Source organism: Cydia pomonella, chromosome 4 (assembly GCF_033807575.1).
Source record: "Cydia pomonella isolate Wapato2018A chromosome 4, ilCydPomo1, whole genome shotgun sequence".
Lineage (NCBI taxonomy): Eukaryota > Metazoa > Arthropoda > Insecta > Lepidoptera > Tortricidae > Cydia > Cydia pomonella.
Window position 1 is genome coordinate 9,003,017 of NC_084706.1, and position 25,603 is coordinate 9,028,619.

The window sequence follows — 25,603 nt, forward strand, 5'->3', positions numbered from 1 at the left end:
ACATATGATGCCCTCCAACGAAGGAAAGTGGAGCAAAGAAATAACAAACTGGTACCCTAGAGGATATAGTCGAAAGAAATGCCCGCAGTTCTGCAGGTGGGAAGACGACATTACGCTAACAGCGGGACTGTTTTGGAGAAGAGCGGCTATGGACAGGAACCACTGGAGAGATTTAGAGGAGGCCTTTGCCAGAAATAGGCTAAAATGTGCTAATTTTGGGTATTCGGCTCCTTGGTAAAACTCAAAATTGTCTGTTAACCGTTCGGAACTATTACAAGAATACACAAATATAAAACTTATTTTTGCGCAATTGAGACATAAATTGTGTTTTCTTTGACTATATATTGAAAATATAAGCTAAGATCTAGCTATCTGCTATATTGATGACAGGCGGCCTTGTAGGCTTGTATTTAATTTGTGCAGGAAACTGCATAGAGGAAATTACTTATGTGTCATAAAATAACGAAAGAGATTATACACAAGTGTGTTACGGTGACTTTGGTATACAGATACGGTTATTCTGATTGAAGTGAGATTGTTTCAGTACTAGTGACATAAATAAACAATATCATGGAAGATGATGAGATCGAACTAATTAGCAGCGGTGATAAGCTGCAAGAGGTAGCACAAGTCTTACAGGACTTCATCACAAATGTAAATGTTTTGTATTTCTTACCTTTTACATTAATTTAATAATTCTTCAGTTATTAAACTAACATTTATTTTTCAGAACGAGAGTACATTTTTATTTCCAAATTTAGCTGAAAATAACAAACGAGTGATTTTGTGGGCTGCATTGTTCCAGCATCTCCAAAATAAAACGTCGACGCCGATTCATACTCTTTGCTTAGCTGCTATTCGAGTGCTGAGGTTTGAACTATTACCTATTTAGTAAGCTAGTATCTAACGATTTTGAGGTAATTTCATTTAAATTAATATTTAATCAAGATCTTTTAAGTTAAGTATTTTTGCTGATCTGCTTATACAGGGTGGACAAATAAGAATGATACACTTTGTTTTTAAATTTTAATTACATTAAGTGGAAATTTTATTAAATATTTTTTAATAAATATATTATTCAGGGTTGGCAATTGTATACGGAAGATAATTTCTGCCAAATGTATACCACTAGCAGCAAGCAATTTTATCTCAAATGTTTCTGTTGTTTAAAACACGTTGATTGCTCGATTAATTTTGAAAAAAAGTGACAGTGATTGGCACCCAAATTCTCCAAATTTTGTAGCTCTTGACTTATTTCTGTGGGGCTATCTAAAATTACGTGTCTATGCTAACGAGCTGATGAAATTTAAACAGTTAAAACCGACTATTCGACACAAATGTACTAAGATATTGCCAAAAATGTGCGAATAGATGCTGAACATTGGGATGATAAGGGCTTACATTTGCCTGCTGTTAGAGGTGGACATATGTCAGACATTATGTTTCGCATGAATATGCCAATTTTTGAACTTAATACAGTTAATATTTAAAAACAAAATGTATACTTCTTATTTGGCCTCCCTGTACAAATGTCTGTAACAATCTTACTGTATAGTTCTGTTTAATGTACACATAAAAATCAGTTTTTTATATTTTTGTAGCCGAGACAAATCGGAACTCGAAAATTTGATTTGTGAAAAATGGATAACAACCTTAGTAGAGCATGGGGGATTGTACAATATCATTGGTATCAATGAAGAAAACATGGCCCCTTTGGAGTTGCCACAGAAGGACACAGCCATTGAGGCTTTGAAGTGTTTGTGCAACATTGCTTACAATAGTGAAGTGGCACGGGCGCTCTGCGCCCATACCAGCATTGCTCAAGGTCTGGTGGCAAGACTCAGAATTTACAAAGAAATTCCCTTCAAAGATGAAATCATTCTGTTTGACATTAAGTTGCTGTTTATCTTGACTGCGCTAAGGTCAGATATAAAGACTAAGATAAGAGATGAGCTGCATGGGTTGGACTATTTGGTCTGCTGTCTTAACGAGTTGCTCAGGGAAGCCTCACCTAGTACCGAAGGAGTTATGGAGCAGGATCAAAACATTTTCTTTACTGTAAGTCGTTAATGCATTATTAATTTGAATCTTTGTAAAAAAAACTCCTTCAAACTGATGTTTATTATCTGTTTATTTATCTCTCTTCTTAATTTAGGCTTTTTATAATATGTATTTATTTATTTATTTAGCCTAGTAATACAAAGGTATTACAAAGAATCCCATTGTTGGGCAAAGGCCTCCCCCATCTTATTCCAATTCCGTTTGTCAGTAGCCTGTCTGTTCCATGTTAATCCTGCGAAGTCAGCCAGCTCGTCACACGTCACTACGTAAATTTACTGCCATCTTTTGACACATGATTAAGAGTCCTTATTCCTACAGACGAGCGTATTTTGTAAAATGCTTCCTTTTTCATTCAAGATTACGACGTAACTATTAGTATTTATTAAAAAACTGATAACGTACTTAAATAATCGTTTCCTAAACTAGGGGCTCCAACAGTTCTAATTTTCATTTTCTCTTTTAAACCTCTTTTTTAATGAGGTTTTTTGGGAGTCTTTTCCAAATTTTGCAGTGAGATGTGGCGTTTCGGTTCTCAATTTTGCTATAAACAAGAATCATTTGGTACATGAATGACTACAATTTGATTCAACATATCTCGTACGAGGGGCTGGAATGATTAACAATCGAAGATTCATTTGAAAAAACTGATAAAATACCTTCCGAGTTTTCTTCATTTTTTTGGCGAAAACAGGGTTTTATTATATTTTATTTCCGCAATTTGTACGCATATTTTGCTTTAAAAATAATATTATAGCAAACTATAACTTTATGTTAACCTATAAAAAAAAAATCGTAACTATGGGACCTACATTGCTGTAAATTTATATTTTTTTAAAACACGTATAAATCACGCAGCAGCGACGCCCCGCTCTCAGTCCGCGCGGAGCGCGCTTAGAGGACGGACCTGTGCTCGATTGTCAGGCATTCGTTGAGTTCGTAATCAGCTACGGAGTTCCGAGAAGTGCTATATACTGCGATTAGAAAATCTTAATATAAGTTCATTGTATGCCTAACAACAGACTCGCTTATTGATGGATTTTCAGTGTTACTTTTTTTTTATACTACGTCGGTGGCAAACAAGCATACGGCCCGCATATGTACGCCTGCAACTCCAGAGGAGTTACATGCGCGTTGCCGACCCTAACCCCCTCCCGCCTCTCGTTGAGCTCTGGCAACCTTACTCACCGGCAGGAACACAACACTATGAGTAAGGTCTAGTGTTATTTGGCTGCGATTTTCTGAAAAACGCATTTTCACTTGAAATTACGTTAGGGTTTGCGTTATTATTTTTGACCCGGATGAAGTCCAAGTTCTCATGATGGAGTCAGGAGTTGGTCACCAGAACTCCTAATCTACTAATTATAATCCCATCGTGTTTGGGTTCAAAAGATTTGCCCTGACGAACACCATCGATCTAGATGAGGTCCAGGGTCTCATGATGGAGTCAGGAGTTGGTTACCAGAACTCCTACTCTACTCATCATAACTCCATCGTGTTTGGGCTCAATAGAGTTGCCCTGACGAGCACCATCAATCTAGATGAGGTCCAGGGTCTCATGATGGAGTCAGGAGCTGGGCACCAGAACTCCTAATCTACTCATCGTAACTCCATCGTGTTTGGGCTCAATAGAGTTGCCCTGACGAGCACCGTCAATCTAGATGAGGTCCAGGGTCTCATGATGGAGTCAGGAGCTGGTCACCAGAACTCCTAATCTACTCATCATAACTCCATCGTTTTTGGGCTCATTAGATTTGCCCTGACCAGCACCATCGATCTAAATGAGGTTCAGGGTCTCATGATGGAGTCAGGAGTTGGTCACCAGAATTCCTAATCTACTCATCATAACTCCATCGTGTTTGGGCTCAATAGATTTGCCCTGATGAACACCATCGATCTAGATGAGGTCCAGGGTCTCATGATGGAGTCAGGAGTTGGTCATCAGAACTCCTAAACTACTCATCATATCCTCATCGTGTTTGGGCTCAATAGAGTTGCCCTGACGAGCACCATCAATCTAGATGAGGTCCAGGGTCTCATGATGGAGTCAGGAGCTGGTCACCAGAACTCCTAATCTACTCATCATAACTCCATCGTGTTTGGGCTCAATAGAGTTGCCCTGACGAGCCCTGCTTGTCGGGGTAAATCTATTGAGCCCAAACACGATGGAGTTATGATAAATAGATTACGAGTTCTGGTGACCAACTCCTGACTCCATCATGAGACCCTGGACTTCATCTAGATCGATGGTACTCGTCAGGACAAATCTTTTGAGCCCAAACACGATGGAATTATAATGAGTAGATTAGGAGTTCTAGTGACCAACTCCTGACTTCATCATGAGACCCTGAACATCATCTAGATTGATGGTGCTCGTGAGGGCAAATCTATTGAGCCCAAACACGATGGAGTTATGATGAGTAGATTAGGAATTATGGTAACCAACTCCTGACTCCATCATGAGACCCTGGACTTCATCTAGATCGATGGTACTCGTCAGGGCAAATCTTTTGAGCCCAAACACGATGGAATTATAATGAGTAGATTAGGAGTTCTGGTGACCAACTCCTGACTCCATCATGAGACCCTGGATTTCATTTAGATCGATGGGACTCGTCAGGGAAAATCTTTTGAGCCCAAATACGATGGAATTATAATGAGTAGATTAGGAGTTCTGGTGACCAACTCCTGACTCCGTCATGAGACCCTGGACCTCATCTAGATCGATGGTGTTCGTCAGGGCAAGTCTTTTGAGCCCAAGCACGATGGAATTATAATGAGTAGATTAGGAGTTCTGGTGACCAACTCCTGACTCCATCATAAGAACCTGGATGTACTTCATTCGAGTCAAAAATAATAATACAAACCCTTACGTGATTTCAAATAACACTGAAACTCTATAGCACTAATGTGCGCAAACGATTGGCATCTTGACTAGGCAGCATGGGTGCGTAGCCACCATGAAATGAAATGAAATTGAAATGAAATTATTTATTTTGCCAGAGACATGGTTACATAAGGTGTTGTAAGGTTTTACACAAGGTAATAAGGTACACACATCTCGCCAACATTAAGGGCATGCAAAGCAATTTCTTACGCTAATTATTTACACAACATAACAACATAACATAGGATATTATTTAAATCATAAAACATATATTCCTACAGTTAACTATTACAACAATATTTACACAGAATACCTACTTTTTAGTTAGTTTAGTACCGTATGCCAATCGACCATGCCAATCGATACGACAACGAAACACTATCTGTCTCTCTCTCGTACTAATATGCACAAACGATTGGCATCTTGGCTGGGCAGCATGGGTGCGTAGCCAACATGCCAAACATTTACGATATGACAAGGAAACACTATCTGTCTCTCTATCGTACTAATATGCGCAATCGATTGGCTTCTTGGCTAGGTATCATGGGTGCGTAGCCAACATGCCAATCGTTTACGATACGACAACGAAACACTACTCTCTCTCTATCGCACTAATATACGCAAACGATTGGTATTTTGCCTAGGCACCAAGCAAGTGTGTGGCCAACATGCCAATCGTTTACGATACGACAACGAAACGCTATCTGTCTCTCTATCGCACTAATATACTTTATTTATACCTGCAGTCATTTACTAACTTCTTCATTTTCCATTGGTGTGAAAGAGACAGAATAAAGAGCAAGGGTTATAGTACACTCTCTAGTCTGTACACTTAGTAGTAGTGTACATAAAAAAAAACTACTGTGCATATACAATAAAATAAAGAGTGCCCATATGATATCATATGACACTAAAATTAATGTTCCTTGAAATTATATTGAAAACTATCAAGATTATTCTAGTCTGCATTGAAACGCGCGTCGCGTTGCCGGCGCTCGCGTACCGAGCGCCAACGCCATCTATCGAGCGTTATTTCGTGAAATCGGAGAACGCTCCAAGGATTAAACGTTATGGTGCCATCGCTCGAAACGATGCTGTCAAACCTTTGGCCTTTAATCTATTAGATGGCGCCACTTTAGGTCTTTATCAATTATAACATATATTAGTAAACGAATAAGGATCAAAAAGATCATCAAGGAAAGGAAAGTCAAATGGCGTTCTACAAATTTTTATCATGTGTCGAAAGATATAGCAGCAATTTTACAGTAGCAACAAAATTTTGTTTGACAATCCACCTCCATTTCAAATTCTCTTTGCCAACGCCTACAAAATGGGAAGAAAAGACTCCCTTTCCCGTTTCCAAACGCCCACAGTTAGTCGGTCATCCCCTGAATGGTAAAAGTAGAACCATCTCCATCTTCGTCGGCAGAAGAAGGGCCATCAGAGCTTCACTCTGTAGTGTTTTATCTCTATAGGATTTGGCAATTTAATCCACTAAAACATCATTTTGCTACATCGAATACCTTGACTAAAATATCAACAGAAGATATATAATGTGTTCCTGCAAATTTGTGCCCTGAATTTTTGTAGACAAGATTATAGCAAGCATCGCTGGCTCTTAGTAATCTATATGCACCTAAATTTTCTAAAAGAATGCCACGAACCGTACCGAAACTTTCTGCGGCGACTGCACGCAGGAAATATGTTAGAAAACCGTTTCCCTCTTTTAGCTATGATATATTTTTTTATTTATTAAAGCAATATAACATACATTTACGTTTAAACTTCTATTCCTAATATAATATCAATATTCCAATCTACAACTACGTCTCTATAGCAAAGCCAAAGTTGATAAATTAATCCAAATGCAAAAACTGCTCAGATTTTTTTAAAACATGAACCCGTTTTCGCCTGCGCAACTGTCCGTCTCCTTGAACTTTAACGGCTGTAAAAAAAGTTCAGACAATAAAACTGAAACGAAATTGCTCGCTTGATCAACAATACGAAATTTAAATACAAAAAAAATAACAAAATGTTACAATTCAGGGAAAAGATCCAGGGTCCTCTTCTCTCTCCCTGTTACAAAGCTTAGTCAATAAAAAATAGGAAATTAAAGTGCAAAAAAAAAAACAAAAAAGATTTCATTGTTTGGGTTTTGAGCCCGGAACCTCATGATTGTAAAGCTAGTGTATTCCAATTGAGCCACGAATGGATATATGTGACACAGTGAAATTAGGCTACTTATTCTCGAGTAAAATCTAAATATCTAAATACCCCCTAAACCAGCGTTCTAAAATATCTGATTTTTTCGCAAATCACTCTGTAACCATGTCTCACAAGGAGGAAACTCTTATGATATCGATACGGCTATTTGTTTAGGCGCGACGTACCATGACTCCGCCATTTTGAAAAAATTCCAAAAACTGGATCGACAAAAAAATTCTATTTGATCATAGAATATGGTCGCAAAATTTCACGCGAATCGGTTGAGAATTGCGACCTGTAGAGGAGAACATCCGGACATACGAAAGCAGATTGCGCGAGTCAAAACGTAGACCTACGCTACGCTTCGGTCAAAAAACGTAGACCTACGCTACGCTTCGGTCAATAATGTATATTCTCATTTCTTTATTAATTTTATTTTTCTTTACCTTTTGTAAGAATTCGATATGTTTTCTGTATTTGTATGGTTTGATATGACATATATAATTTTTTATCAAATTTCTATAAAGAAAAGTAGCTACTGTATGTAATTGCATGATTTCTATACTAATTTAAATTGTATATTTTTTCTTATTTAATGCATGTTAATTATAAGATGTAATGTTTTGAAAAGATGTGTCCCGCCGGGTTTCTTGCCGGTCCATATTGGGATACCCTCCTCCAATTGAGGGGGGATTTAAATCTTCTCGGGTCAGAGGTGTAGGGTTAGAGCCGGTGTAGCCTTATTTGACGTTCAGGTATAATAACGGTTACCTTATTTGACGTTCAGGTATAATAAGGTAAGGTAGGTATATACCTGAAAAAAAAAACACCGGTACCGTTATTTTAATACGGTAGCATTACCTTTATATCCGAGCCGCGCGCCCTACCGGTATAATGTATCGGTATCGAAATTTTATACTGCTACCATACCGTTAGGTATACCGTAACCGAAATCAGTCCCTGACGTGTAGGCGGCTAGTACGCTGCTAGTAAACTTGAACGCACGCTGTCACACACGTTTCATTAAACTTGCGCAAACGAACATTTACACAACTTGAGAATCGAAAATTGAATTTTTTTCAAAACTTGTACAGGTCCAAAATTTGCGCAAGTATCTTCCAACACACGACAGTATACTTGAGCAAGTAAATTGCTTTTGTGTGTAGCCACATTAGGTTTTATATGTGTTACAAATTACATACATCTTAAGACACATACATAAAGTGTGAACCGAATTTACAACTTGGGATTTTTATCATTGTCAGATTAAAACTAGAGATCTGCTATTGACTACTAAATATGTATTGAATCAGGATATTCAGCAAGCCATAGCCTGTGAGATCCTAAAGTCCATGTTCAATCTCATCGTTCGGCCTGGCGGTGAAGACAGTGACACTGAGGCAGATGAGGCGATGTACCTAAAGTTGATGCCTGTGCTAACCTCCCTGCTGTACACTAAGACGACTGACGAGGAAAAATTGATGGACTTGAGAAGTAATGTCGCTAATTTGTTGACCAGGTAAATTGAAAATATGATATTAAAATTATAAGCTAATCACTTGATCATATTATTTTAATGTATTGTGTGCACAAGCTTTAACTTAAACCTTTTTTAGCTTTTTGTGGGTGTAAAGATCTGTTACACCGATGTATCGTGTCTTATCTAAATAAATGATTAATAATAATAATGTATACCTATAATAGTTATACATCTCTTTCCTTAGTACAATAAGACACGTACTTCATTGTTATTGCTATTAGTATCCAACTGTATGTTACTTTTTCTTTGTCTCTTGTCAATTTTCTTTTTGTCTCTTGTTATTTGTTGTGTCACAAAGCATGTAAGTTGTGATTGAATAAAGATTTTATCTATCTATATATGCTAGATAAGCATAGATAAACAAGAGCCCTTGTAGGTACTGGCACCTGAACCACTGGTCATGGTCATAAAAGCTATGTCATGTCATGAGTAATTCCTTTAATAAGTTTAAAGGACCTAAAAGGTAGCGGGCGAAAGCTTTGTAAATGAATATACTCTTACATAAACTCTTCGAACGTTGCAGCCGCGGCGTCAGTTGACGGCTTTGGCGGCCAAACGACATTTCAATCTCAATGATTCCAACAACAGAATATGTCTTGTAACCGCTTCTGCTCACGTAATGAAGTATAAACTTCTATGAAATTGATGTAATTTTTATATTGGAATATTTAGTCATTTTTTTGTGTCATTGAAATTTGAAGCTTTTTTTGAAGATTTTTGCTCACACTGTTGATTCAAATTTCACTGCCATTTTTTCTGGTTGGCCATGATAAGTTTAGAATAAGTTTCAGAATACAAAAATGTTATATTTGATACATTTCATCCTGAAATCCATATCGCGTCACTAGCCTTAAAATATGTTGATTATTAATCTTTATGGTGAAGATTAATCAAAGCTAAAATGTTTGCAGCGTGCCCCCACCATATTACGCATATCTAACCCCAGAGCTGAACTCTGGGGAGACTGCAGAGTGTACGTTCGAGGGCAAAAACATGGACGCGTTGCAGTCCCTTGTGCAGCTCTTGCAGTACCGCTTGTCAAATACCACGGTAAATTCTAGTTATTTTAATCCATGATTCCTATTCTAACCTTTAGGCTTCCACACCCGAAGGGTGGCGGTCGGAACATTATTACTAAGTTTAAGCTGTCCTTCCGTTCGTCTGGCGGTCAGTAGGCTCAATCTCAGGAACTGTTATGGGTAAATTTTACCTTCGCCAAAGGTAAATTTGGGGATAAATACCTAAAACTATAACAATTAATTGAAAAATAGTTCTCATTTTTAATATTACTGTAGTCCATGAAGGAGATTAATGGTCCACAAATTTTCAGAGCGTTTCAGTTCATAGACGCTTTGGCGTTATACATCTCTATAACGCTTACGAATCTCGATTTTTCGAGCCAGTGGCGAGCCTACATCGCGACTAGATATTTTTAGGAATAAGGACGGCTGTACGAGTTCTTCTTTATTTCAGAACACAAAGAACCAATGCGAAAACCTATCCCCGATACTAACCGTGATGAACAAGGCGGTGAGAACACGCGCGGCGCGCAAGTGGCTACGGACGCGCGTGCTGCCGCCGCTGCGCGACGTGTCGCGCCCGCCCGAGCGGGGCAGCGAGCTGCGCAACCAGCTGTGTCGTCTGCTTACGACACCCGTGGGCGCTATCCGGGACTTGGTGGCCGAGTTTATCTTCATTATGTGCAAGGAGAAAGGTAAGGTTTGCTGAAGTCCCAAGAACCGTGGCTCACAAGCGGCATGTGGCACTTAAGAAGTACAATCTTGGCTCTTCAAGTCACACTACCAAAAGTTCTTACACCGTTGAAAACATAATTTGTGGCTCTTTGGGATTCCTAAATCTGGCGATTTCCACTCGGGCTGGCTCTTCTTCTTAAGAGTTTGCTGCCCCATTGACTTAGGTGGCTGCGCGCAGGTTTTTCAGAGGGGGCACGTGCCCCGGGCGCCGTCCAATGGGGGGCGCCAAATTCGGCAAAAATATTACTCCTGCCGCTTCGAGTGAATTGTGTTGTGCGAAGACGGCTAGAGCCTTAGAGGCAGCATACAGGTCTCTCAAACCAGGTGCAAACCAGTATAAGTGGCCTTTTTGATTACGCCTATAGTACTTGTAACAGGATCCAATTTCACGTTGTTGGTGAGAACTGCAACCACTGCGCGATGTGTTCTGGTCCCGATCTCCCGAGAAAAACGGGACTGCTACTGCTATGCACTAATACGGGGTGCACTACATTTTTTATAATTACTTTTCATATATTATAGTTTGATGTAATAAATAGTTCGTTATTTTGAATAACGTAATAAATGGCATACTACCGTAATTCCTAATAACACCATATTAATGTTATTATTTATGGAGTGTGGAATTAAGAGGAGTGGCATCTCTTATGGTAGAACTGTTGCAAAAGTGTCCAGCTGTCAGCTATAAATAATAGTTCCAAATCTCTCCAGAGTAGCGCTAGAGTAGCTAAGAACCTAGGCGTTATTGACGGAGTGAATTGCGCTGTCTATGATTTGATTTTTTTGTTCAAGTACTCTAGGTATTGTAGCGCCACCTTGCCACCTATTTAAAGTTTTTTGATGACACTTTTTGGTGTATGGAGATTTCGTTCCTTATCTCCACCTTCCGTAGTTATTATTGGTATAATGGTCATAAGTTATATTTACACTTCATCTAATATACATTGCCATAATGATTAGGTACATACTCTAAAGCATACTATTTATTCTAACAAGTGACATCCCATAATTATTTGTGTATTCATAAATGGGTTAGGTTAGGTTGGAACTGCGACTCCACATAAACGAATAACTGGATCAAAATTATTCTCGTTGTCTTATTTGACGGAGTGGAGCTTTTTGTATGAGCTGTCTTTTTATTTTTTTAATTTTTCTCATGTAAAATATAATAGCACTCGACTTTTTTATTTATTTGATAGAAGACATAAATACAACCGTGATAGAGTGGTTAAACACGAATTTTATTGATCCAACTACATAGGAAAATGAGGGTTAGGTTAGAACTTCGACACGCTGTAGAATAGAATACCAAGCAAAAAAGTTATTTAGGTAAGGTTTGAACTGCGCCCCCCGCAGAATCAAAAACTTTGAAAAAAATAGGTTAGGTTGGGTTAGGTGGGTGGGTACTTAATTAAACGGCCTGCGTGCTACTTGTTTTTAAAATTATGTAAAACTTTACGATATCATTAAATTAATATTACAAAAGGTGTTATACAATGTATGTATTTATACTTGATAAAATTGTATAAATTATTACGTTATACAAAACATGTCATTATACTACTTAAAAATGATATTACAATAGACATTATATCAATGACAATTTAGATGAAATCACAATATAACAAAAGAAACGTATAATAAAAATTACATTATATCATATAATAATATATCAGATGGCATTATGACAAATGTATGTTAGTATTTTTTTTTATAATTATATTAAGCATTACACACCCACTAATACGGGAATATTACTATTCCTGTGGGTTCTAAGACCTACCAGACTTGCCCGAGTTTCTCTCTCTCTCTCTCTCTCTCTCTAAAAAGTAATGAAATCTAGACAAAGTCGTACCAAGTCTAAGGTTCCTTACTGCGATTTCTTTATTATTATAGTTAATGTTGTGTGACTTGGCCGTTGAAGGGTACACAAGGGTACAAGACCAGGTGCTCCATGACACCATTGCACCAATCTGTCGCCAGAACCGCTACCCATTGACGATGGAAAATTGCCATTTGGGAAACGTTGATTCAATAAAATTACTGGTTATTGAATCAACGTTTCCCAAGTGGCAATTTTCCATCGTCAATGGGTAGCGGTTCTGGCGACAGATTGGTGCAATGGTGTCATGGAGCACCTGGTTTTATACCCTTGTGTACCCTTCATTTTTAATCCTACTTGTTGGCTTTGTGCATTTAGTTCTTGCAGTAGTGTCCTGAGCTCGGTTGCACTGTGGGCTAATATTACCAGGTCATCAGCAAAACGGAGATTCGCAAAATATTTGTTGTTGATCTTGATGCCTTTTCGTCTTCTTCCCAGTTAAGATTTTTAAAGATTTCTTCTAGGACAGCTATGAACAGCTTTGGCGACATTGGGTTTCCCTGTCTTACCCCTCTGTTGATCTGGATCTGTCTTCCTATTTTATCTGTTTTTACTCTGGCCGTACTTTTTTCATAGATCTTTTTTTATGACTTGTATATAGACTTCTGGAATGTCTTGATTCTCTAGTGCCTGCCATATAGATGTATGAGTAATTGAGTCAAAAGCTTTTTTAAAGTCAACAAATCCTATGTAAAGCGGTATCTGGAACTCTGTGTGTTGCTCAATTATTTGACTTAGGGTCTGGAGGTGGTCTGTTGTGTTTTTCCACAACAGTTTTCCCTTTATGTGGCCATTAAACCCTAACTCTGTACCAAATTTCAGCTCTCTGAGTTTATGGGAAGTACTAGTTCTATTTTGATGATCATGAGTGAGTGAGTGTCATAAATACGAAACTTTGCTTTCGCTTAACTTCGGAACTAAATGACCTACAGACTTGAAATTTTGGATTTTAAGTATGTGATTATAGCTTACTGGATGACGAAAATTTCTGCGTTCTGGTCTTATCCAGAGGTTGTCAAATAGGGGCCTGAAAATGCGGCGAAATGGTTCCAGTAAAGGATGGTACGGCAGTGTTTGCTTCGCGCTCGACTTGGCACTGCCGTGCCCCCAGATCATACAAAAGGCGGACTTACTTAAATGCTATAAGGTATTCTCTACCAGTCAACCTTCGGGCAAAGCAGAGAACTAATAGGCGGTGCAACATTATGATTATCTATACAAGTAATATAAATTTCTGCCAGCAAGGTACTTACATAAGGAGATGTAATATTGTTTTAATTTATGTTAAGAATAATACCTAGCCCATTTATTAGTCAAATAAAGAGTGACATGGAAAGTGGCCAAATATATTGTAACAGACCTTCAGTGCCGTAGGCCTAAGTACATTAAGTGCCTATACTTTGGCTGATTATGACATAAACCAGGCAATTTCGTAGCCTTTATTAAGCTACTCTATTGCTGCATTTCCAAAATAGCGAGAAAAATGTATAATTAGCAATGTTTCGTTTTTCGTGCAGTGGGTCGTATGGTGAAGTACACCGGTTTCGGCAACGCCGCGGGCCACCTCGCGCAGAAGGGCCTGCTGGGCGCGCGCGGCACGTCGGGCCGCTACTCGTCCAGCAGCGACGACTCCGACACGGACGAGTACCGCGCCGCCGCGCCCGCCATCGACCCCGTGGTCGGCTGCACGCGCCCGCCCCGACCCAACCCATTTGAGGGCATGACCGATGAACAGGTATTGTAACCTTACATTTTGTAGTCCTACCGCATGGCATGTAGGTACTTCTCGCTTACAAAATTACTGCTCCGAACCAGTCGCGAACTAATTGAGTGACAAATATAGGGTTGCCATCTCTAAAATTTGGAAACCAGGACAAGACGCGTCAAAACCCCGGATTTTAGAGCCCAGAACCCGGACATGTCAACAGGTTTTTTTAAACAGATTATGCGTGTGTCGCGGGCGGCCTAAGACTTTAAATTTTTAAACCCGGACTACAAATGAAGCCAAAGGACGCTCCCCGGATGCCCTCTAAACTAGGACAAATCCGGGGACGGATGGCAACCCTATACTAACACTATATTATCCCATACATTTTAGTCATGAGAAAATATGTAAGGTCTGGCGGCTCTGGATCTTGCTCTATAGGTTAAGTATAGCTGATGAGTGTAAAGTATAATTGTCATTTTTATATTGGGTTGTGGCAATATTTTTTTTTCTTTCTTCCTCTCAATCGTCCCCTTATTAACACGCTTTTATTAGGTCGACCTGTATGTAACGTAATGGAATCTAAGGTAACTAATTTAACCATCTTCCACGGATCGTAGCGTCATGAAAATTGGCAGTTGTATGTAGTTCTGATGACAATACAATAATATGGTCGAACTGATCTGATGATGGAGCCGGAAGATATGAACTAGAACTTCATGATGGAACATCGTATCATAGCTGTGTTTGGATTTGTTAGAAAAGTCTTGTAATGAACTTTGACCACGATTTGGTATTCTTGTAATGAACTTTGACCACTGGCATTCCATGATGGAATATCGTATCATAGTCGTGTTTGCACTTACGTGCATTTACAAAATCGTGTTTTTCTAGTTTTTTAAACTATAATCGTCATATTTTAATATGCTAATAAAAAAAAAACATTTATTCAAATTGTGATATCTCTTTAACCCGTTTGTCGATTTTGGTTGGTTTGGACTTGACGGCATTCTACGCGGTTTTTAGGTTTAAATAAGTTTACAAATAAAAAAAAAATATATACGAAAGGAATTATTAAAACACATAATTGACATATTAAAAGTATTTCAAGATGGCGGTTTTTTTGCAACTTTGTGTCTTTGCCATTCGGTAACGGATCGCTAAAATCGTCAAAATTAAATTAAATACACACTTTTGTAGGGTCCATTTAACATCCACGTAAATTTCTACCTTTCCATATGACCACCCTGTTCATGTAAACCTGCAGATTAACATGACCCTTGTTATCAGAGACATGTTGCGCGACTGACACTACCAATATCTGACGGGTTCAAGTAACTCCTTGTGGTGGTTTTTTAACATTAAAAAAATATGTTTAAACGCTTTCCGGCTCGGTAAAAAAGAAAACATTATATAACATTTTTTTTCTACCCTTCATCTAATCTTCGAATCCAATAGGTTTCTACGACGACGCTCGAATAACTAACACATTTAGCACCACCGGCTTCCTTCCTATAACGTTGTGTAGGTAAAAAATAACAGATTGCTATTCTAACGTGACGTCATTCTAGGTACATAATATTTGGTCCAATGGAATCGCCTAACTTGAATGTTCTTTTAGATGTAAAGTTAGACTTTAGACCGCGGGACAGGAGCATATTTCGTCAGTCATCGCCTACCGGCTGGTACCTTGTCAGATGATAGTTTAGATGCTGTTTTAAATAATAAAAAAAACCATCAGCCGGTTCTATCGCGGTGGAAAGACCGTCAGCTGTAAAATGAACTTGTAAAATCGTCCGCTGTAAATATGCTCCTTATCACTTCATGTGCGGCAAAGTATGCGTAATGTATAAATTGCGTAATCCGTTGATGGCTTTTCAGGCGTTACGCCTGATGAAATGCTACATGCAAAGTTTCATGATTTGTTATTGCTATCATAAAAAGTATAGCGCTTATTTTTTACATGTTCATTTGACCAGCTGATGTTCTTACCACCGCGACGTAACCGGCTGACGATTTTTAAAACTAATAATATAATACATCTGAACTATCATTTGACAAAGTATCAAACGGGAGGCGATGACATTTTTTTTTGTTTTACTTATTTCGGTGATTGTCATTCCTCAACACACTAATGGAGCGGCAGCTGACGTCCACGAGGGTTCATCATACCTGGCCGTTAATCACTACACGAGTTTTCGGCCGGGAGGCGATTGGTCATGGAAGTCTGTTCCTGGCTCGCGGTCTATTACGGAGAGGACCGAAATTAAATAACACTAGTACGTTACGTATGAAATTGAAGTTTATAGACATTATATCTACCTAGTTAGCTCAACAGCCAGCTGGTGGTTTGTTTTATGCGTTGAATGCTTTATATCATGACGAGTGAGTCCACCAGTGAGGGCTTCTACTCAATTAGCTTCGACATTTTTTTTTGGACTATCTATGTATGAGGGAAGGTGTCATTTCTTTTTAACCTTTTTCAAATCCCTTGCCTGTTGCTACTTTTGCTGCCAGGTCATTTGGGTGCTTGTATCGAAAATGAAATTTTTGACAACAAAATATTTTCTTAAGTTGCCTATTTAAAATTCGAAACCCTCATTGAGGTTGTGCGGTCGGGCTAGCCTCAGGCCGAAACGGCCTCACATGTAACACAAGACGTGTAGAAACAGACAAAAATACTGGAATTGTTGATTATGATACTAAACTTCGGAGCGGTCCATTAGGTCTAATTCACTAAATGTCCAGTCTGTCCGTTAGGTCTAAATTCCTAAATGTCCATTCTTCAAAGGTCAAATTCCCCAAATGTCAAATCTGTAGTAAAACATTTCCGTCACAACTTAGCTAGCCGGGAGCCCCGCTTCGTAGGGCTCCGATTTCTGGGCGGTTTGCCCTTCGGGCTAGTGATGGGTAGGACATCAATTTAAAATGAGTTTGTATGAGTACCTCATTCTCTAAAATGAGGTGTTACAATGTCTTACTTCAAATGAGGAGAGGTACTAGCACTTTTGCAGCATCGACTATTCCATCAACTCCAACGGCAGCAAACAATATTTAATGTAAATACATATTTAGGCATTGCTAAACTTCCTTTTAAATATTTACTTGGAGTGCAATTCTGGAGGTTTAAAACAGAACTTTAACAACAGAAGACATACAGTTAAGAATCAAACTAAGGAGTTAAAGTACATACATCCTATTGCAACTTAATTTGATGCTTTTATGAAACTTGTTCTAATTTAGCAGTTTATTATTTTTATTGTTAGATTGTTCAGTATCAATCCTTGCTACTTGATATCATTTTAAGTTTAACATACATATATTGAAATAAATACTAACCATAAACTACCAAACAAACAATTAACAAACTAAGGAGAACAAATCCAATATTTTTTTACCATTATTATATAGAAATTACTAACTTACCACCTCATAATTTATCAGTAATAATAGCATTGTAATATGATAACAAACGAAAGCCTCAATAACGTTCGCGCGGTAATGCCACCGGCGTGTAATATACACTTGATTTTTGTATGCAAAAGACACAAAGAAAGACCCACAGGTATATTTTATCGCGAAAACAATGATAATATATTGTTATTTTGGTATAATTATAAGAATGGTCACTGATCACTATTTATAAAACACAACTAAAGATTACGAACAACTTTTTCGAGTTTCTCGTACTATAAATATGTCAAAATCATAAATGATCGAAATACTATACGAAGCACGTTAACAAAAAGTATTACAAATTCAAATCGTTAAAATGTACATGTTTATTTCACCTATACAAATTATATTTACTTTTTTATTAATAAACTAATGTAAAATATCATATTTTGTGTACGCCACTATATTATATTTCAATAATTTAAATAATATTTTGGTCTCTTAAACGATAACTGTTTCTAAGCTAGCTTCGTAAATGCCCAGTGAGACTTGGTTGGCATTTCAATCGCTTATCAAGTAACCATTTCACTGTCCAGTCTAATTGATTCAGATTATACATGACACCAGCAATATGAGTCTTGAGGTCAGGTTATACTGGTATGTGCGTTAGTACAATAATAGCTAACAAATATGGAGGCCTACCGCGAACCACGAAGTTTTGCTTTGCTGTCGCACTTACGTATGAAATTACAAGTGCGACAGAGAGAAAAAACTTTCTTCGGTAGGTTCTTTGATGACTTAGATTTTTCGCTTTTGACAAGTAACTTAGCAATGCTAGGATCAAAATGGCGTAATATGTATGTAAGCTTGCGGACGCTTACGCTTGTTTTCTTTCGTGTTTCATTTTTAACGTATTTTCGATGAGGTGTTATTGAAGCACGGCGCGTGTCTGTCTCACTCCCTCTTTCGGTAAATCTAATTCATTGTTTCATTTTGAAAGGATTTTTGAGGGGATGTCACAGTGAGGCGAGTGAATGGTACAAACACAACGCATTTCTCGGTGGACCTTTTGTCCTTGCAATAAGGTTTGTAGTTGGGCAGTTGATAGTGTGAGCGATGAAGTATGATGACGTCAATGACTCATTTCTTCATTTGAATGTCGGCGAGCACCGAGCGCCTCGCGACTCTCTTGCGAGTTGTGAGGAACGCGAGTGAGTTTGAAAGGTTTGAAAGGCTGAGAGTTTTTTTTTAAATTTGAAGTGTTTGAATGGTTTGAGTGGTAAGAGCTGTGTGTGATGCGCGCGAGCATGGCGCGAGTAAATGAGTAAAATTAATTGAGGAGTGATGTATGACATTTATGCGGTGTGAAGTTCTGTGACAATTTAACAAAATGAGTAGTACAAATGAGGTGCCTCACGAGTGAGCAACTCAACACTACTTCGGGCATCTAAAGCTACCTAACGAACCTAACCTACCTACCTAAACTTTTTCCCCAAAGTGTAATGTTTTCACGGACTTCACACTAAATCAATAGGTAGGTAGGTTAGGTTCGTAAGGTAGCTTCAAATGCCCGAAGCGCAAACGGCCCAGAAATAGGAGCCCCGCTGGCGCTAGTAAGTTGTGAAGGAAATGTTTTACTACAGATTTTAAAATAGACTTTCAGGGAACAGACATTCGGGGAATTAGACCTTCGAAGAATGAACAATTGGGGAGTAGGCTGTTAAGGAATGGACATTTAGTGAATTAGACCTAATGGACCGCTCTGCTAAACTTGAGATATTTTATTTTCCTAACGATGCGATCAGACTTGCCGGGATTCGGCGAATATTTGTGTTGGTTTCTCTTTCATTTTCCTTGGGTAGCGAGAGACGTCATCACGAATATTCTCCGAATCCCGATATGTGTGGCCGCAATCCTTATAAAATACCGGACATTTTCAGTTTTCCACGTTTTTAAAAGCTTCGACAATCCTTTTATAATAATTACTATTTTAATTATTAATATCGACAGTCAACAGCAAACGGTTAACAATGGGATTACATTATGCTCACATTTACTCTGCGTTAATATACCTAAAGATGTATTCCCATCTGTTTTGCCTCGATCACGTAAGCTATGGTTGTCCCCTACGATCAACTCTTATTTGTATTTGAGTCAATCACTTCCATGAAAAGAACCGGTCGGATCGGAATGGCCCGTTCACGTGACTTAGGCGTGAGCAGATGGTGTTAACACATTCACCGCCAAGAACACGTATGTGTGTTCATTTTGTAATGGAAACGGGGCGCCCGAAACCCAAAGTATTAAGCACTTAATGCTACGTAACATTTTTGTCTTAAATATTTTTTTAAATGCTCTTTATGTGATCTAGTACTTGTACAGTAGAAGTTGTTATTTAAGAGTGCATTCAATATTTAAATCTGATCTGTGACGGAAAGACTAGGCCACGCACGCCGCGTTCTAACGCAACGAAACGAAACAAAACGTAATCTTAAAGCTTCGAATTCCCTAAAGAGTACCTATAACCTAATCTGTTGTTGCAGAAAGAGTACGAGGCGATGAAATTGGTGAACTTGTTCGACAAGATGGTTTCGGAGGGCGTAGTGGTGCCGGCGCGAGTTGGCGCCGACGGCCGCCCCGAGCCAGTCCAGCACGTGCTGGAACTGCGCGACCCGCCCAACCGTCCGCAGTCCTAAACCGACTGCATTCCAATTTTCCATTCCATTTTGGTGCCGTGACCAGTATCCTTCGATGGCTCTGTTGGATGTACGGGGACCTTGCCGGCGCCTAGTGCTGGAGCCGCCCCTCGGTATTCCGACTAAATGGATATTTGCGTGCAAGTTTGTTATCAATAGTACGATAGCAACATCCATTATATACTGCTTAATTACGCATAATGTTTTACGGCCTACGATTTACAGCTACTCAAAACAGCAAGTTTTTTGATGGCTGTCCCATGGTAAAAATATGATGAAATTTATTTACCTGTCTTTTTTGTTGTGTTGTCTTTCGTTTCCATTGAAACTTGTTGTAGATCGTGTCATTCAAAATGACAATTTGACAAATCTAACCTAATGGCATGACAATACGAACCAAGGCACCAGTTTCGGGCGGCTGATAATACATTTCGACACGCGTGTAACGTGGGAATATATAGGTATATTTATATAATGTGTTTGTGCACGTATAGTGGAGTCGTTAACCACGTATAGTACGATGAATTTTATCAACAAATCACCCCCCATACTGGTGTTTTTTCTCAACCATTTTAAAAATGCACCACTTCAAAGTTTAATGGCGCCTAACACGACTGCACTTGGTTAATGCGCCATTATCTGTCCATTTACCTATCGCACATTTAACCTTTTTCCAGGCCGCACCAATCTACAAGGTTTTCCCAAAAAATCCAAATATATTCCAATTAATCCAGCTTTGATGATTAATTTAGAGACAAGTAACATTTCCTGAAAGTGTAATCTAATTTGAACCTTAAATCCGAATGCTAAAGTTGAAATTCTAATGGCGCGTATGTGGTCGATAAATCGTACTATGCCTGGAAAAGAGTTAAAAAGTAATAATCATTCGATAGCTTATGAATTAGGGCATAAATTTAAAGCATAAAATGTTACAGAGAATTTTCCACAAATACTCGAGAATTAATAACGAAGATAAAAATTGTCTTCAAAAATTTACTTTTTTTTCATATTTTATCTTTTTTTTCGAAAACGAGGTCGTTGACCTGTACTTTTTTTGTTCTTAAAAGACAGTACAGAATATCAGCTAAAAGATGACATCAAAATGATAGCCCTAGTTAAAATGTTTCACAAGTTACACTAGTCCAAACAAGATCTTCCGTAATGTAAGTCGAACTAATTCGGGCGGCGGGCAATTATTCTTTAGAACTAAGCTTATGCTCATTACAGATTCTAAAATGGTTGAGAAAGAGTCATTTTAAAATGGTTGAGAAAAAACATCAGTATGGGGGGTGATTTCTCGATAAATTCATCGTACTATGCGCGGTTAACGGCTCCACTATACGTGCACAAACACATTGTATACATACATATATCTGAAAGTAGGTAATAAGAAAACTTTAAGAATCTTAAAGTTGTCTTTATGACAACTTTAAGATTCTTAAGGTTAATATGGTTATTTGCGTTATATGATCACAAAAAGAACATATCTGATATGTATCCGCTTGATTAGGCTCCGTAAAACTCCAGGGGACTACTTGACCGGTAACATTTTGTCTGGACAGTGATCAGCTTGGTAAAAATAAGGGCATTCATTCCGCTCAATGCCACTTCGCTTGTTTATTTTTGTATGGGACACGAAGATTAAACTGACCATATTATCCTCGGGCTGCTCGGGCAGTACCTATGTTTAGTGAGAAATGGCTTCAGTATCATTAAATAATATAATTAAGTACCTAGAGTAAGATTGATATTATCGAGAAACGTAATAATATAATGTGCATTTATGATTTTAAAAGATAATAACGTATTTAATGTTTTTAACGTTATTACCATTAAAAGTTGTGCCAATATTACAGGTTGGTCCCTATTTTTTTGTTTCGTACCTTTGCAAATTATAATATTGACAAAAACCTTATTCAGTTGATCTTATTATTGGTCTTGTAAATTTAGACTTTAAAGGAACCAAAGTTTGAAATCATTTGCAAGGAGCAAAGTTTCTTGCGCGTAAGTAAATGATAGTTATCATGCACTATTTTTGTACAATCGAAAGTATCAAGTCAAAGAATAATAGTCTGTTATTTTAAGGAATTTAAGAGAATGTATGATTACAAAAAAACATAACCACACAAATATACATATGTAATCTTAATACGATTAAATGACCAAGTGGTTTAGACTGTTTACATTATCTTACGGCGTGCATAAAAGAACAGACTATATATATTAGATCTTAATTGTAAGTTGGTAGGTGTCACGCGCCCACAAAAGCTCATACTTCGGTAATCTTTACATAGGTGCCGGGCACCGAACTTCGCTGTCGTTCCGTGCCGCTCTAGTTGTCAGATCTTTGTGGCAACCACATTAATGGTGCAGATTCAACCAAAGTTCTAAAATATTAGTTAGCATCATAGCAGGTATGAAAACATCTACATACATGCTAGGTTTTCATACTATTGTGTGTACTTGCAACATCTAGTTGCAAGGTGTGGTACGTAGGTGCCTCAATTTACTACAAAAAGAGTTGGTGTAAGTAAAACTCTTAAATCCTAGTCATAAAGAGTTATAAATATTATAATTTTATTAACATTAAGTATAAGTTTTGTAACATTTACAAATTTTATTTAATTAGCCCTAAATCATTGTCTTCGTTAAATATTTTGGATATTTTAAATTTACACTGATAATATTATTTATCTATCTCTAAATAAATGTTATAGTATAGCATAAATACTTGAGTGTCAGATTTTCATTCCATTTTCATATAGCTCTTTCTGTAGTTATAGATGTAATAGAAGTTGATGTGGGTAACTCCTATTTATAGAAATAAATAGAACAATTAAAGGGTAATCTCATTATAAAACGTGCATCTACCTAAATGAAAGATATCAATATAATTAAATGTATACACTACCGATTTATGACAAATTTACTATTTATGTTTCTGTAATGGTCTTAAACAATAAAAAGCTATAAAAATGTTATGCAGTCTTTTCAAATATACGCCTTATACCAAATACCTAGGTAGGTTTCTAATGCTATTTAGAATTATATATAAGGACGAATGTTTGTAACCCAAACGGTCTGTTTTAATTGAAATTACCGCGTTATATATTAAACACTCTTTATCTCATGAATGAAGCTGGCATCACATAACGAAATTAGTGTCATGCATGTTGAAATCAGTTTTACGAAAGTAGTTTCGATACATGGGTCATACACATTTTATAGCAAACTCGTTCGCGTCTTTCCTGTAGACATCGCAAATTTAAGGGAATCTAATTCTAATTTTAACGCGGCACCTTTACAGGCGGGATACATTTTTTCAGTACTTGAGACTCGTACGAAAAACGGGATATCTAAGGCCTGACCCAATAAAAAAATTTCAATCGGCTGTAGGTTTTTTTTTTTCAAACGAAGATGACTACGATTTGCTTACCGCAATGATAAGTTTAATTATTATATTATATATTCCAATCATAAATAATTCTGATTTTACGCTAAGCGACGTTACACCGGTAAATAGAAGAGATCACTGAAAAATGGTCTATTCCAAATAGCAAGAAAATTTGTAACATCCTATATGCTTGATTTCGAAACAGTTAAAATTAGGTACTTAAAAGGTTCGTGCATTTCATAATAAATAACTAATTTAGAGTATGTTGTCTTTTGAACAGAGGCCTTGAAGCGGCAGACCTCTAGGAACTAGTGGCTCTGGGCCCGTCAGAAAGATTACTAATAGAATTTGCGAAAACGAAACAAGCCTGTCATATTTATCGTAAAAACTGGGGTACATATGCGGTCAAAGTGGAACGAACTACAAAGGTTAGGATAGCTAAAGTAGGTAATTCTAGGCCAAGTGGAAAATCATACAATTTCCTTCGTACATGGTAATTGACGTACATCGCATTTGGTAATTGACGAAGAGCAGAGTAAGAGCACCAAACATCCTAGAGTGCGGAGAGTGTCGTTCTCTCAACTATTATTGGCCTCAAAAGTGTATTTAAAGCGAAGAACGAAACAGCCAAAGAACATTAACAATTCCAGCAGGTGATGGCCACGGGAAAAACGGGTCTGTAAAAAGCTGCCACTGAATGTGCTAGGAAAAAGCTGCCTATCACTTACAGAAAAATATAGAATAAGAAAAACTGTCAATTATCTAAACTAGTGGCTCTGTGAGCTGTATATAGACCTCGCCAGAATAGCTTAAACTGAATGTATGGCTGCGTTGCGCCGCTGTTACGAAAAAAAGTAAAAAATCAAATTGACAAAAAATCCGTACCTATTGGCCGGGCGCACGATGGCAGCGCCGCCTTGCGTTGGTAACTCGGTAGGCGCTCAAGAATAATGAGCGCAACAAAGGTAAGGTTATATCCTTAAAAACATTTTTTATAATGCAGTTTAATGCACGAAATCTGTTCGTTTGTAAGGTTCATTTGGTTTTTAGCTTTACTGAAAATAGTAAGAATTATTTATGTCTTTCGTTACAAATTAAAGGAAAAAAATGTATGTTTTGTTGTGTTTTGAATCCTCTTCTAGGGAATACGTATGATGTTTTCAAATATAAAAACGTTGTTCTTTTTATGGATTTTAAACAGCAACTTACACCTATAGTACGATTATGTTACCTCGTTCGTCATCGTTCTAGGCCATACGCTTGACTTGACAGACGACAGACAGAATGAATATGAGGAGATAAATGATAATTTCATAGAACATTGACGTTGAAAATAACACTTGCACAGTCCGTGCTATCAAAATCGCCAACTTAGCTTGGTCTAAGTCTATGCATCTGGTCCTATACGCGCCAAAAGTATGCTTTTGACGGTTTTTCAATAACTGACCTTATAAAAATTATAACACTCACCTAATGTTAGTATACTGTATTAGTGTATTTTCCATATTATTGTATTAACAAGCAAACATTATCTCATCATCATCATTATCAAGTAGCATCTGTGTTGACATAAGCTAGATAAAATGTTTAGCCGTTACGTTTTTTTTTATTCCCGTAAGACTCGAACATATTAATAGTATATTGTGCAACGTACGGGGGGTAAGTGAAATTTTGGATACGAGGGTGGTAATTAGATACCCGAGTTTGCAATATTCTTACCCCCGGGGTTACACACAATGTTTTTCATCACACTTGCAAAGAAAAAACTATATTTTAAGCGAAATACATAATTCTTAAATACGGTGACATATCAAACATTCGTCCGCCATTTTGTAATTTCTTGGCAGGTGAGACATCGAAGGTATAGACCTATTCGGCATTCAGCCACGATTGAAAATTATGTAAAAATATTTTAAACGGCTGTTAAATTAATCAAATGAAATAATTAAACAAACAATAATTAATTGTAACCATAAACAAACATATTAAATTATAAACGTCAGTATTTAAAAAGTAAAACCCATTTATGCTACTTGGTTTGTAGGAATAAGTAAATAAAATAAAAAAGTTAGAACTCCCTAGGGAG

The 25,603-nt window shown here is 37.6% G+C and overlaps 1 protein-coding gene and 1 long non-coding RNA gene across 2 annotated transcripts; one reads left to right on the top strand and one right to left on the bottom strand.

Moving 5' to 3' along the window:
* Positions 1-369: 369 nt before the first annotated feature.
* Positions 370-23,102, top strand: LOC133517016 (synembryn-A). Its single transcript, XM_061850121.1, has 8 exons — positions 370-654; positions 731-870; positions 1,602-2,058; positions 8,464-8,669; positions 9,602-9,740; positions 10,164-10,404; positions 13,844-14,061; positions 19,971-23,102. The coding sequence occupies exons 1-8, from the start codon at positions 571-573 to the stop codon at positions 20,121-20,123; spliced, it is 1,638 nt and encodes a 545-aa protein (XP_061706105.1). The 5' UTR covers positions 370-570; the 3' UTR covers positions 20,124-23,102.
* Positions 7,690-9,524, bottom strand: LOC133517018 (uncharacterized). Its single transcript, XR_009799315.1, has 2 exons — positions 9,192-9,524; positions 7,690-7,964 (listed from the first exon to the last, which is right to left on the bottom strand). It is a non-coding gene; the product is annotated as an uncharacterized LOC133517018 (long non-coding RNA).
* Positions 23,103-25,603: the final 2,501 nt, after the last annotated feature.

Bases quoted from the DNA above. Each gene is read 5' to 3' on its own strand.
- LOC133517016 (XM_061850121.1), top strand. From the start codon at position 571: ATGGAAGATGATGAGATCGAACTAATTAGCAGCGGTGATAAGCTGCAA. The intron at 871-1,601 runs GTTTGAACTATT...ATATTTTTGTAG, and splicing joins GCTGCTATTCGAGTGCTGAG to CCGAGACAAATCGGAACTCG. The intron at 14,062-19,970 runs GTATTGTAACCT...CTGTTGTTGCAG, and splicing joins AGGGCATGACCGATGAACAG to AAAGAGTACGAGGCGATGAA.